General features: G+C 45.1%; 1 protein-coding gene across 1 annotated transcript in view; it reads left to right on the top strand.

Moving 5' to 3' along the window:
• Positions 1–15,345, top strand: part of ADGRV1 (adhesion G protein-coupled receptor V1) — a 2,034,994-nt gene that overhangs the window by 308,384 nt on the left and 1,711,265 nt on the right. The window contains exons 14-15 of the mRNA XM_078677778.1: positions 2,887–3,067; positions 11,990–12,153. Coding sequence (XP_078533904.1) covers positions 2,887–3,067; positions 11,990–12,153 — 345 coding nt within the window. The remainder of the gene's footprint in view (positions 1–2,886; positions 3,068–11,989; positions 12,154–15,345) is intronic.

The following is a 15,345-nucleotide window of genomic DNA, read 5'->3' on the forward strand; positions in this document are numbered from 1 at the left end:
ACATCCCCTGCAACATTAGCATGCACCTCCGACTGCCGCACCAGCAGCGGTGCTCGAGCGACTCGCTCCTCAACCACCCCATCCCAGTACCAATAGATCTGTCACGCTGAGCAGGGAGACTCTCCCCTTGTTGCCAATCGCTTAGGAAGGATACTATCCTCCGCCATTCCAGACTCTAAATTTAGTGTTCTCAAACAAATGAGACCCAAAGGCATCCCACTCCAGAATAAGGCACTGTCTTGGGAAGGATACTATCCTCCGCAACCTGCTCCATATGTGTCGCTGACAGGAGCATTCACCTCCGCATGCCGCACCAGCAGCGGTGCTCGAGCGACTCGCTCCCCAATCACCCCATCACCAGGGCAATCTTTTTGGCAGGATACTATCCTCCGTAACAGGTTTTGGCACAGCCACCCCATCCCCAACTGTAGAAACTTCCCCCGTAGGTTGCATAGTAGAAACATTCAAACCCACCGGCCGCTCAAGCCTCGGTGCCAGAGCGACTCGCTCACCAAGAACCCCATCACCTGTACCAATTGATCTTGTACTCTTAACAGGGAGACTCTCCCTTGGTTTCCACACGGCCCACCATCCATCCTTACCTCTTGGCAACGACGCCGACTGCTGCTGAAAATCAACATGATCCCCTTTAGAAGGTCTATTCCTCACTGCCTCACGTACCGCTGCATGGTCCGCACGTGACTCCTGCAAAATACGAGAAACAGGGGGTTGCCCCAGCCCACCCCACTGGGCCCGTGCTGCCAAAAGCCCAGCATCTTTATCCCTCAATTCCCCTTCTTCCAAATCATCATCTTGTAAATCCAAATATAAAGCTTCTCCAGAAAATGCAACTTGCGCACTGCCACTTGGCAGCGCCCCATCAAGAAAAAGAAAACTGCGTACTACCACTATGCAGAGCCCCTTCACCATCCCCCATCGAAACATTGCCATGTAATGCCATCATAGCGCACTGCGCACATCGCTGCAGAAGAGTAATCCGCTCCAGATAACTCTCCCGTACCCCCCCCCCACATGAGACAGCCGTATGGTCAGTCCGCAAGCCTCTCACCAGCCACCAGCCGACCAGCTGGAGCCGAAACCGGGAAAACGAGGGCCGCTCGAGCCAGACTGCGAGGAAACAGCGAGAGTGACACCCCACTGGAGCCAAGGGAAACGCCCACAGACAACCCACCAGGACAAGGCACAACCCATGGGCCACCGCTCAAACCGCCCGCCAGACCACCCTGCAAGGCACTGGGCCCCCACGCAATGCTTGGGAAAAACAACCAGGCTGGATGGCGCAAGAACCCCCCCCCCCCCCCCCCCGAGCCCGCCCCACCCCAGACCAGCACAGGTGTTCCGCCGGAAACCAGAACAAGGCCCAGCAAGCCCCATAACCGGAGCCCGGGGGCCGGGGGAATGGACAGCGCGGACAGGCCACGGGGGAGAAAACCAGCTCCAGGGAAGCACCCCCCGCCAGGACCCCACCCAGACCGGACAGGGAGACAGACCCGAAAAGCAGCCTACCCCCCCTGCAGCAGTGGACAAAGGAGGGAGGGGAGGGGGGAGCCGGGGGGGGGGGGCAGGGGACAAGAGGGAACACTGCCCCTCCAACAAAAGTACGAAGAAGCACCTGGGGACACAACCAGCAGGGCGCAGGGCGCCTGCCCTCTACCTGAGCAAAACCAGAAACATGGGTGAGGCACAACAAGTCGGGGCTCCTCCCCCGCGGAGCCCCGTCACACACGGAGGACTGCCCAGCTGTGAAAGAGGCGGAAAAAACTCCCGACCCCTGCACAATGCCCCCTACAGACCGACCACGCCTCCCGCCGGGCGCCCCTCGCAAGCCGGCAGCCCCAGTGTGGGCCAAACATACCTGCAGGTGGGCGCCCGGCACTTCAGGGGAGGGTGCCACGGCACCATGGAAACCCGCAGCCACCACCGGGGGAACAGCCGGCAGGGCCGCAGCTCCGTCCTCGCCATCCTCCGGCCGCTGAGAAAGACACGCCGTGGCCGCCTGTGCCACGCCTACGGCCGCCCTGCGATGGGGGCGGGCCAAACCCAAACACGCCGCTCCAGGAACTCCATAACAAAGGAAAGCCTCTCTCCCCGCCTCTCAAATGATTTGCACAGCCCGCCGCAAAATCGTTCATGGCCCCCAGAATACAGGTACAGGGCAAAAGAACCTTCCTCCCCAACCTCCCACTAGCGCGTTCCTTTCCCGCCTGCCCTGGACCTCTTATATAACTTTCCTCCTAATCAAGGAGAACACCACCTGTCCTGCGCCCAGTCGTCCTTGCGCGAACAAACCCAGGGAGAGACCGGCTCGCGCACGGCTCTCCCTGGGTCCCTCCTCCTCCTAATCTGTCACTACAATTAGCGCACTATTGAGTATTCTTTCTGTTCCTCTTAGCACTCACATAATCACTTTCCTTTTGATATTTGTAGAAATGGTTTGAAAAGCAAACGTTTTTTTTCACATTTTGAACATTGCATCTTTCCTGTTCCTCATTTCGATGCAATGCAAGGACCTCTGTTGGTCTACAGCAGGTCTTTGGTTTCACTTGGTTGTCACAAACACTGTTCTTAAAACCATTGAGCATGACCACATCACATTCCTGACTCCATGGACACTCCTTCAGGCATTTGCAAAGTGCACATAGAATAGATTTCGGTCCCGTCCTGTTTGCAATGGTTAGACATGCAGCTGGCATTAGCAGGAGTAATTACCTTTTCCTCCTCTGGCGGTTGTTGAGCTGAATTCGGGTAAACATTTGAGAACATGCATTAGAGTGTTGCCATGGTGACCTATTCTTATGTCTATGTGTTCCAGTTTTTGCCTATACGTTCCACTATAGATTCAATGAGCTTGTTTGCTTGTTCCAGCTGGACGAGATGTATTGTGTGGTGCTCAGCAGTCACAGTGAGTCGCCAAGCACGCTGGGAGAGGCCACCAGAGTCAATATAACAATCCTGAGGAACGACGACCCGCACGGAGTAATAGAGTTTCCTGCCGATGGCCTGAAAGTGACAATAAGCGAAAGTAAAGACGAGGAGAAATTTTCAGGTAAAATCGCCACTTCCTTTTACTCATCATTCAGTAGCCACATATTACCCATCAACGGCAATGAATATTGTTACAAAGTAACCTGTTGTTTCTATGCTCAGTCGGCAGGCTTGACAAATTGTGGTGTTTTGTTTGAGTAAATAATAAATAATTAGTGAATAGCCTTTGGGAAACACAACAAACAAGCCACCTTTTCCATGGGCCTTGGAGTAACACCACGAAATAAAGAACTGTTTCGAAATTAGTTTCACAAGTACACATTTTGAAGGTTTAAACATGTATACACCCACACTTTGTCCGTAAATAGATGCTAATGTAAGTCAAAAGAGTCATAATACTACGATGCGTCATTCCAAAGTGTTACCAGCCTCTTCCACCATCTGAACTGCCTAACTATAACAATGATACACAGGCAAGTGAAACACTAGTTTAACAAAATTCACAACATTCTTTAATCTGTTCAATTGTTTGATTATAGGGGCAAATTCTAATTCATGCTTTCGTGCTCATTATCAGTTGTATTTTGACTACACTGGAACAGATTCGCAAAGGTATTAGAACACCTACGCATTACATCAGCAAATGGGATTTACGAGGTTAAAATCTTATTTCTTATTAGCGAAATCTGGAATGATGGACTTTGGCCCATTTAAATTAGTTGAGTCCCACTTAACATGTTATAAGCAACTCTTTAAAATGCTCTTTTTCATTTCAAGTGCCATTGGTATGAGTTTAACATTACAAAATCGTATGCAGTAATAGCCTCACCGAGCAAGCTTTGTAGCATAGACCACCATGAGCAGCAGGCCACGCAGACACTTTTTGCCCCAGCTCTCCCATCTGTCAAATCCATTCTAAACCCAAACATTCTATAGAACGTAAGCTCCACACCAACCTTCTACAATACATGTCATGAGGTGGTGTGAAGCCAAGAATACTACATAGGTCTTTTTCTTTCACAACATAACATTTTCCCCGCATTTTTCCAATAAACCCATTAAGGGATAACATATAACAATAACTTCAAACATACCATACCAGGTTTCCAAAACAATGTTAAAACAAAATAAAATATATTCATATAAGAAGTTGCTCCCAACATGGAGAGCATGGCTCATAACCAGAAACATGACTGAAATGAAATACTTTAAATATTATGAATAAAACAATACGTGGTATCTACTAGTGAAACTAGTTATACAAACTATGATGAAGAGGATAAGAGCTTAATAGTTATACCTATTGGAAACAAGATAGTGTTGGGAAGGCAAGCAGAGAATTAGAGCAGAAAATAATATGAACCTCCCCAGGAGTCTACGCTCTTGTACCTTTTACTGTACAAGTGACTCATCTGTACCTGTCCGGAAGTTTGTTCTGGTACTCTTCTCTGGACATGATGAGAACCATTTTGTTCATTGCATTTTTATTCTGATTTTTTTTGACAAGGTTATTTTGCTCAGATTTACTCTGTGGGTGCACATTATTTTTACCACCAATGGGTACTTATAAATTACCCTGCCTGGGTGAAACTGTGACTACTTTAGCAAGAGTCCACCAATGACGACCCTCAACACGAACAGCACCTTTTTTGATATAACATTATTTCGATACGAGCACATAATCTCCCACAGCAACAGGTTTGACTCAAACACTTTTTTTAATGCCATAATAGACTTTTAGCTTGCGTTGGGCATTGTTTACATTATTTTTCACAAGTGTGCTATACCCTCAAAAGACACCTTCTGTTTCAACCATCTTGACATCCATGCAGGCCTGAATTGATTTCTTGGTTTTCTACTTCTAAACAGCTCAAAGGAGGGAGACATTTGTTGACGACTGAGGCGTGGTCCTGTAGAACCACAACATGGTTTGGTCTGCAGTGTTCACAACACATCTGTTGTACAAAGCCCACCTCACACACTGCCAAAACACTGTTGAAGCGCTCAACCAGACCATTGGTTTGGGGGTGATAAAGTGAGATCCTTAGACGCCTAATACTGCTAATTTCCACAAATTCTTCCTCATCAGATGAAACTAATTATACTCCATTGACAGAAATTGAGAATTCTGGGAAACCCTTTCTCATGCATACATCTTTAAGGAAATTCAGCACTGATTTGCAATCCGGTTCCCCAACAAATCTTAGCTCTGGCCACTTTGAGTAATAGTCAATGAGAACTAGAGATACTCTGAATGAATGGCAAGAGACTTGAAAGGCCCTTCTAAATCAAGTTTTAATCATGGCCCAGCAGGACATTCAACGGGAGATAACTGCGGGTTTGATGTCTTCAGAACTTTGTCCCTTGTTGAGCATACAGCACAATCTTTAATCAGCAGATCGACTTCCCAGTCCATCTGCAGCTACCAGAATTCAGAACGTACTCTACGTTTGGTGAATGTGGCTCCTAAATGACCTTCATGGGCACTTTCTAGTATCAACATACAGTCTTTCGGGATGGACCAATTTGTCAAGTCTCATTATTAAACCATCCTCCAGTGATAAATCTTCAATCACCTTAATAAACAGCTGGATACTCGAATCCAGAGTTTTCTCCTTCGGCCAACCCTCTTTGATATATTTGGATACTAAACCAAGCACCACATCCTCACTAGTGGCAGACTTCTGTTTTGTCTCTGAAAAAGGACAAACCTTTCCCAACACTATTGCTGCGATAAAACAACTTTCATCATCACTATCATCTGTGACAGAATCACGTTCACGTTCTTGCTGCTCATGCACGCTCACCTTACTGGGAAAATGAGAGAATTAGTCTGCCCTGATGTTTTTTCCACCATGTATGTATTCAACATTGAGTTGAAACTTTAAAAGTCTCATACAAAACCTGGCTATTCTGGGTGTATTGTTTTTTTGAATTGTTGCCTCTAAGAATGAACACCAATGGCTTGTGATCAGTGTGCAATGCAAAACTCCTTCCACACAGATAGCTTAGAAATTTCTCAATGGCCCACCAACATACCAACAATTCCTTTTCAATGACTGAATAGCTTACCTTCAAAGCACTGAGTAATCTGGAAGCGAACCATATTGAGTGTTCTTCATTGCCCAAACTCTGTGTCAATACTGCTACTAATCCCATGTTTCTGGCATCACCTGTCAAAATACATTTGAGTGAGGGATCATACGGCTTGAGAGTCTTGTTACTCATCAATTGAGACTTAACCCAAAAGCAGGCACCGCCTCCATTGTAGGGATAGGATAACCGCCGCCCCTACAGGATCGTGGATCCTGTCGGAGGTGGCAGTTTTTTCCTCGACCTCTACGCTCCACCTGCCGGTATTATAATCTGGCAGTCAGACCGATGGTTTGGATGTCGGGCAGACTGCCACTAACAGCCTGTCAGTGGCAGTCCTCCCACCATCGTAATGATGATCGTAATTTTACGCTCTTTTTCAGTAAATTAGAGATGGGTCTAACCTTAGATACCAAATCTGTTAAAAGCGTGAATAAAATTCACTCAGTACAAGGAAAGACTTAACCCCACTTTGTCAGTGGGAGGTGGTGTTTCTAGAATAGCACTGACCAACCTGGGTTTTGATCTAGTACCAGAACTAGAAATCATATGGCTTAAGTACTCTAAGGTTTCTTTCAAAAATTCAATTTTTTCTCTTTTCTATACAACACCCTGCTGCTGAAAAATGGTGAGTGGTTTAGTACCCCATTATGAGTCTGGCGATCATGGGTGAATATCAAAACATCATCTTGAAAGATGTCTACATTCCTAATCCCCTTGAATAATGTAAACATCACCCTCTGGAATACTGAAGCAGCTGATGCCAGGCCAAACGGCATGAAGCAGTTCTTATACACTCCCCAGGGGGAAATGAAAGCAGTGGTTAATTTGAATAAAAATAAGTGCCAGGGCTCTCGTCAGGAGGCAGCTTGCACTAGCCAATTTCACCTATAACAGAACTAATTAATAACCATGAAACCCTACAAGCGCGGGAGAGGATGTGGTGTGATTGCCAGAGCTGCCAACTTTAGAGCTGGGGAACCAGATACGAGTCTCAGCGCAGGCTCAACATCTTGTGATTCTCGGCAAATCACTTAATCTCCCCATGCCTACAAAAATAAATGTGTCCTTAACTGGTTCTCATGAAAACTGCCCTAATACATTTAGGTCGAGTTCGCGCTATAAGCATCGGTGTCGATGATTAAGTGCCTGTGCTTAGCAACAGAAACCTCTGGCTCAAACTAAGCACTGATGGAAGTGACAGGATTCCAGATCTAACTCAGTCTAGTGGCACGTAGATGCTAAATCACGTTTGTTGAAGAACTTTACTCCCGCAACTGAGGTCAGCATCTCGTTTATTTTAGAAAGGGGGTGAGAGTGCACCCATATCACTTTGTTGAGAGTGCAAGGGTTAACACATACCCTCTTGCGTGCCACCACCAATGATGAAAACCAGGTTGATGATTGGCTCTGTGATGCCCATCCTAGTCAAAGTTTCCAATTGTTTTTATAGGTCATCCCTCACACTAAAAGGTACCACTCTCAATTGGTGTTTAACGGGTACCCCTTCTCCTTGATTTTAATCCTGTGTTTGAAACTTTTAATCTTTCCTAGTTCCCCTTGAAAACACTTAGGAAAATATTTAGCATGTCTTCGACTATGCTGGTGTTTCAGATCACTAAAACCTGTTCCTTAGCTCCTGGCCGCAACACCATGCTAAACAAACACAGATGGAACCACCCAAGAATGATTGGATCCTTAACTGTCACATAGATTTTACCTTGAATGCGTCTTCCTTTGAAAGCCAGAATGTCTTCAAAATACCCCAGTAACTCAATTTTATAGGTTCTCTTAAAAAACGTTTGTCTGGAAAACAGCACGCTATATGGTATATTAAACCTGTTCACCAGCATCTTAACAGCTTCTTCAAATTCGTTGAGCTCTTCACCTTCCACTAACTCCACCTCTGAAAGATGTTTAAGTGTAGACCTTCCTTCAAAACTTAAGAAATGAAGTAATCAGAATTTTTTTTCATTGTGGTCTAAACCTTGATGCCCCAATGGCCCCTAAATACATCTCGAAAGCATCAAACCACTGCCTCTAAGGGAATTGGTGGCTCACCTGGAATGTCCAAAAATGGTGGCAGGGGATATACTGACTGCATAATGAAAACGACCAACAATAAAATCTAAAATATGAGAGAAACAACTTCTGTAGGTTGTTGTTCAAAGAAGGCTTACGGTTATACAGATTAATTCAGAGTGTGTATCTCACAGCATGCATAAAGTTATGCACATCACCACATGTAATATCCTGAAGTGATGTACCGTTTGTTGTTTAGTGTTCACGTAAAGGTGTGCACATCAACCAGTCAATCAATCAGGAGTTTGTAAAGCACTGTTACTCACCCGAAAAGTGTCTCAAGGTGCTCGGGGAGGGGTGTAGGGGCAGCTCCGGGGGAACACCGTGGTTTTTTGAAGAGCCAGGTCTTGAGGTCCTTCAAGAACTTGGAGAGTGTAGGTGTCTGTTGGAGGTGGAGAAGGAGAGTGTTCCATGCCTTGGCTGCGAGGAGGGAGAAGGAGCATCCCCTTGTTTTTGATGCGTGGTACCCTGGCGAGAGAGAGCTGGGCTGGGCGGAGGGCTCTTTGGGGTGCGTGGAATGAGAGACGGTGGTTTATGTAGACGGGTCCGGTGATGTGGAGGGCCTTGTGTGCATGGGTAAGAAGCTTGAAAGTGATTCTCTTCTCGACGGGGATACTGTGTAGTGATCGAAGATGTTGGCTGATGTGGCAGTGACGCAGCGGGTTCAGAACTAGTATGGTGGTGGTGTTCTGGACACTCTGGAGTTTACTTGTGAAGTTTTTGTTGGTCCCGGCATAGAGTGCGTTGCCGTAATCTAATCTGCTGCTGATGAGGGCATGTGTGATGGTTCTCCTGTGTTCGAGGTGAATCCAGTTGAAGGTCTTTCGGAGTAGTCATAGGGTGTGGTAGCATGAGGAGGTGACAGCTTTGATCTGTCTGTCCATTTTGAGTTCAAAGTCAAGGATGATTCTGAGATTGCGTGCATGGTCTGTGGGGGAGGGTGGGTTTCCGAGGGCGAGGGGCCACCAGGTGTCGTTCCAGGCATCAGGGTGTGGGACTATGATGAGTATCTAATTTTTTTCCATGTTGAGTTGTTGCCAGTTGTTCTCCATCCACCTGGTGACTGCTTCCAATCCTTCTTGAAAGTTGTATTTGTGAATGTTCGGTTCGTCGCATGCGTACAAAACGATGTTGAGTCCGTGTGACCTGACGATGGATGCGAGTTGTGCCATGTGGATATTGAACAGAGTGGGGCTGATGGAGGATCCTTGGGGTACTCCGCAGGTGGTTGTTGTGGGTTCTGAGAGGAAAGGAGGGAGTCTGAGCCTCTGCGTTCTGCCAGAGAGGAAAGAGCGGATCCAGTTGAGTGCCTTTTTCCAGATTCCGGTACAAAAGGGGGTGGTGATGGATGGAGCATCTGAATCAATCAAACACTCACACCCAGTCAAAAGATCTGGGTATAATCCATCACCGTTCTTTAGCCCACTCTGCCACCCCAGTTCAGACATGGCTATATGCAAATCAGTCTGACCCTGTGCCTCATGGGAACAGTCCCGCCCGAACTGCCAAGCCATGTCTTCCCTGGACCGGAAACAAGCTTCCGAGGACCAGTTTCTGGCATTCCAGCCGTCTTCAGCCCGGCTTGCTTGAATCCAGTGGCAAAGTGAGCAAGGGACTCACGTCTGAGCATACCCTGCCACACTTATGGCGGCCAAAAGCGGTACAAAAGGGGGTGGTGATGGACGGAGCATCTGAATCAATCAAACACTCACACCCAGTCAAAAGATCTGGGTATAATCCATCACCGTTCTTTAGCCCACTCTGCCACCCCAGTTCAGACATGGCTAAATGCAAATCAGTCTGAACCTGTGCCTCATGGGAACAGTCCAGCCCGAACTGCCAAGCCATGTCTTCCCTGGACCGGAAACAAGCTTCCGAGGACCGGTTTCTGGCATTCCAGCCGTCTTCAGCCCGGCTTGCTTGAATCCAGTGGCAAAGTGAGCAAGGGACTCACGTCTGAGCATACCCTGCCACACTTATGGCGGCCAAAAGCGGTACAAAAGGGGGTGGTGATGGACGGAGCATCTGAATCAATCAAACACTCACACCCATTCAAAAGATCTGGGTATAATCCATCACCGTTCTTTAGCCCACTCTGCCACCCCAGTTCAGACATGGCTATTTGCAAATCAGTCTGACCCTGTGCCTCATGGGAACAGTCCAGCCCGAACTGCCAAGCCATGTCTTCCCTGGACTGGAAACAAGCTTCCGAGGACCGGTTTCTGGCATTCCAGCCGTCTTCAGCCCGGCTTGCTTGAATCCAGTGGCAAAGTGAGCAAGGGACTCACGTCTGAGCATACCCTGCCACACTTATGGCGGCCAAAAGCGGTACAAAAGGGGGTGGTGATGCGGAAGAGTGGGCTAAAGAACGGTGATGGATTATACCCAGATCTTTTGACTGGGTGTGAGTGTTTGATTGGTTCAGATGCTCCGTCCATCACCACCCCCTTTTGTACCGCTTTTGGCCGCCATAAGTGTGGCAGGGTATGACCTTTACACATGTCCGCCGCACATGCGAGCTGTGCTAATTGAAACAACTGCATTGCACTTACTTGACCCATAAGCATGTCCGCTGCACCTGCACGTTGAATACCATTTATGCCTGGCCTACTATAATGGGCACTGCACCTGTGTGCGAGGAGCACAGCGTCCTCCAATTCTGCCCCCAGAGGCCGGCTGTCCTTCGCTGCACCTCCCACACACACTTACACCAGACCTGAACTGCTGTCTGTAAATCCGGAACTGGAGCCTTACTGTTGAGCAGTCTATGCATGTCCCAGTGCCTCCATATGCTTCAATCACCTCTGCCATCACAGCGTGCTCAGCAGTCTCAAATATTTTTTCTGTGATGGAGCAGTTGCTCAACCAGACATGCGTCAGTTCTGTCTTGTGGGGTGGTTTTCCTCTTCGTCTCCGAAAAAATGTTTTATTGAAAGATGTAAAGGCAGAAACCACCCAGACCTGCTGACCACACAGACACCATTTGCCCCAGCTCTGCCAACTGTCAAATCCATTCCAAACCCAAGCATTCTGTGGAACATTATCTACACACCAGCCTTCTACAATAGGTGTCATTAGGCGATGTGGAGCCAAGACTACAACACTTTACTCTGCTTGTTTCTGGATACTTGAAAATGTAATTATTCATCTTCTTCAGTGTCATTGATTCAGTTTAAATGTCAAGTTGGGCATCAGCCCAAAGCCAACAAGAGTCAGTGCAAACTTGTACGATTTTAACTTCTAACTAGCCAGGTTGGGAAGTGTTTCTTCTTCAGAAGGGTTTCTAGGATGGGTTTAATCCATGTGTTTTCCTAGAATGCACTGCGATGACCACTGCCTATGTGCCACTGGCCATACACAACCTCGATAATCCTCATTCCCCTATGAAAAGTGGATCTCTTGAAATATTAAGATAAAAATACGCAGAACCAGCAAGACTGCCGAGTCCCAGAAGTAAAATGTGCTTGAATCCCACCAAGACTGACTGAAACTTTGATTGTAAGTTGAGTTAATGTAGATTCCATATCTCTGTGAAAAGAAGGCGTGTATAGTTTCAAAAAATGAACCCATGCAAACATATGATACAATCGAATCGTGCTTTGAGTTCTGTCTTTTAAATATGATGTGCCAGACATTTAAGAGCTGTCCTAATGCATAATTCTGAGTGACATTTACATCTGTATTGGCCACATTTTGTTTACCCTTTATAGAAGCACCTGTTAGTTTAATTTTATCAAAGCTACGCATTCGGATTGTTCTACCTATTTTTTTTTTTACAGTAAGTGATGAATATTCTTTTCCTTTTCAGCTCACTATGCTGTTGTAAGAAACCAAGGGCATTTTGGAGATGTTTCAGTATCCTGGATCATTGTACCTACTTTTACCAACGATATCTCGCCTGTGCAAGGAACTATTTTCTTTGGCAATGAAGAGTTTTCAAAAAATATCACAATTTACTCACTTCCAGATGAGGTAAACAATCTAAGACCAGATTTGAGAACAATTGTGTAGAGTAGAAACATTTGTTTTGTGGTCCTATTTTACCTCTCGTTGACTGTCTTTTCCATGAGTCTTTTTGCATGTCTGTCACTCAAGAAATGCTTCTTTTCATCTAAGCACATCTAGAAAATTAATAATTATCGGCCCAGAAGAAGAGGTTAGGGATTATTCAGATAAATTGGCCATGAGAAACTCTGCCTTCCTTGATGAAGTATCCTGACGTTATTGTCATCATGTCAGCCTTTGGGTAGATATCATGTTAGAAAGTAACCTAATGGCAGAAAGTAACCTTATTCCAGAGTTAGGACGTGGTGTGCCAGCAATAGTTTCTCTGTGCCATTAAGAGGTCTCTAAATATAAATTGGGCAAGGCATATAGCTTATTCACTGCTGATTCACATTTTACACACCATTCATAACTGGGTGCAGTGGCACAAATGATTTACCATTCATAATCAAAATTAATTGCACACTTAGAATTGTTAGAAACAGAGACAAGAAAACAATAAACGCTTGGCGTTTTACTGTCTATAACGATGATGCCTGAATATTTAAAACTTCACAAAATATTCAATTTGAAGTGAACGTTCAGTCTGAAGAATATGCCACTTTAAAGAATACGGACTTAATTTGGCATCATTGTTTCAAATGTCAAACAGTTACTTGTAGGCCTGGGTGAAATTTTAATTACGCCGGAGTCATTTCAGTAATATTGTTTTACTCATTTGACATGAAATTTCAATAAATTACACAATCATATCAGCTTTAGTAATTATGAGTAATCTGGCACAATATCCTACTGCAGGAGTACAGAAACAACCAATTTGGTGAGCATGAGCAGGTGTTGGCTGCTGCTGTTCTTGTTCTGTTGCATTTAGCACTATTTTCTTACCATAAAATGCATCATCTGATACATTTTTGATGCAAGTGTTCATTATGCATTAATATTAAGAAAATAGAGCTAAAGGCTGGGTTATGCTCCCTGCATAAGGCAGTGTAATCTTGTGTGATTTTGATTTAAATTTACGTCGTTATGCTACAGCAAATCCTGTAAGTTACACCGATCCACACCAACCCCTAGTTATTTGTTTATTCAGTTTAGAGATCAATATTTGATTTTGGTATTGGGATATTTTTTCCAGTCTGTACAGTTGCATTGATGACCAGGGACTATTGAAGGTGGGAATACTCGTATTTCCCACTAACCATAACACTGAATAAATACTCAGTCTGGTCAATGGAAAGCATCCTTGACTTTGCTGGATAGACATTGATGTGTAGTTAATTCCTAGTGTGAAGAAGGTGCTGTAGAATTAAGATGGCGTATTAAACAACTCAATGATTATAGTTGAAATTAAGGTGTGAATGAATAGGCGGGCCTGTGAGTTTTACACTTAAATACTAGATCCAAGAACATATATGTTCAGGAATCAAATGGTGAAAAGCACACATAATACACATTAAAACAATACTGGGCACAGGCTGTGAACCTTGTATATTCCCTGAACTTACTCAATGGCCACTAGGCACTGCCTTTATTAGTGCCCAGCTGGTAGTTGCTGCAATGTGTGGCACTGGGTCCAGTGATGACTTGGCACCAGTATTCCAAGTGCCCACTGGGCATTGACTTTGGTCATGTCCAGTGAGCAGTTGTTTCATGATGTAGACTTCAATCAAACCCTGCAGTCAGTCTCGTGCCCCTAGTACTGCCAAGGTAGTACCATTGCTTATTATTAATCTCTTATGAGAATATTTATTTTAAAAGTATATTTTGAGACTGCCAGTAACATTCTCTCACCTTGCAAACCTCTACAAAACTTTTAAAGTTGTCCAAGGAAAATGTTCTCTGGAAGGATGTCAATGGACTTTGGTATCATGAGAAAGTGGATTATTACTTATGGTGGATGGCACTCAACCAAAGAATAACATTATGATCCTTGCAAATATTTCAGTAATTTAATCCTGATCTCAACGCCTTGCACAGAGCAGACAGGTTTAACTTAAGAAAGCGTGTAAACCATTTAGAAATAAGAAAACATGTAAAAAATCAAAAGCACAACTCAATAATAGTTCCACACCAATTTATAAAAACAGAGAAGATTTTAATGAACAAAATAACATCAAAACAATAAAAATCCTTTACTGAAACTGTAGATATGATTTTTTGAATTTTGGATTACATTTTAGAGCCAAAAAGCACAAAGCAAACAACTGCAGGAAACTGGTTGCCCTTGACAGAGACAAGGATAAGGTTTGAGGCAAACCGCTATGACAAGTGGGTTAGATACTATAGGCCCTGGTACGGCTCGGTCAAAAAGTTACCTTTCAACTTGGAAATTGTTCTGGCGAAAAGATGTCTGTCAACGAGTCATCGGCAGAGCAAGTTGCAAGCTGGATCTGAGTCAGGGTTCGATGACAGCAGGTTGCTGAAGGGCAGGGTTCCAGTGCAGTAGTTTGATGAAAGCTTCTTGCAGCTTTTGTCTCTGTAGCTTTACAGGAGTTCAATCCACTTTCCCTTAGAGTCCACTTCTTTGTCCTGGGAATGGAGTCAAAGTTCCTTGTGGGTTACCCCACCACTTTGCAGCACTTCCTGTATGTTTTACTGTACACTTTTCCACAAGGCTATTCTTTACCTAAAACCAAGATGGCAGAATGTTTATACCGATGTGCAGAGCTCCCTTTGCCCTCCCAGAGGTGTGGCTATGATAATAAGCAAACCCTCCTTGATAGTCACTCAAAGCAATTTCTGGGGGCAGCTCCTCTCCCACTACTATTGGTGCCTGAATGGCTAGCGGAACAATAGATGGGACAGGCACAGGAGTGAGCTACATCTGTCTGTTATAGGGCAGCTACCCTTTGAAGTTATTTAAGTTCATGGGCACTGCCCAGATGGCCATCCTGTCAGGAAGAAAACTTCTCCCCATATCCAAGCCCTTTGGCCACTGTCTGGGAGCAGTACGAATTTCAACACTAGCAGAAAAGTACAATGGCCCAGGCACAAAAATTACAACTTTCTAAAAGTGTCTATTTCAAAATAGTAATCTGAAATCCAAGTTGACAATTTAAGTTAGATTTTAAATAACCCTTTAAACGAGTCATTGAATTATTTTTCTATCTATTGCCAAACTGAAGTTGAGCATTATAAGGTTTTGTAATGTAACCCAAT

The sequence above is a fragment of the Lissotriton helveticus genome, chromosome 2_1 (genome assembly GCF_964261635.1).
Source record: "Lissotriton helveticus chromosome 2_1, aLisHel1.1, whole genome shotgun sequence".
Classification (NCBI taxonomy): Eukaryota; Metazoa; Chordata; class Amphibia; order Caudata; family Salamandridae; genus Lissotriton; species Lissotriton helveticus.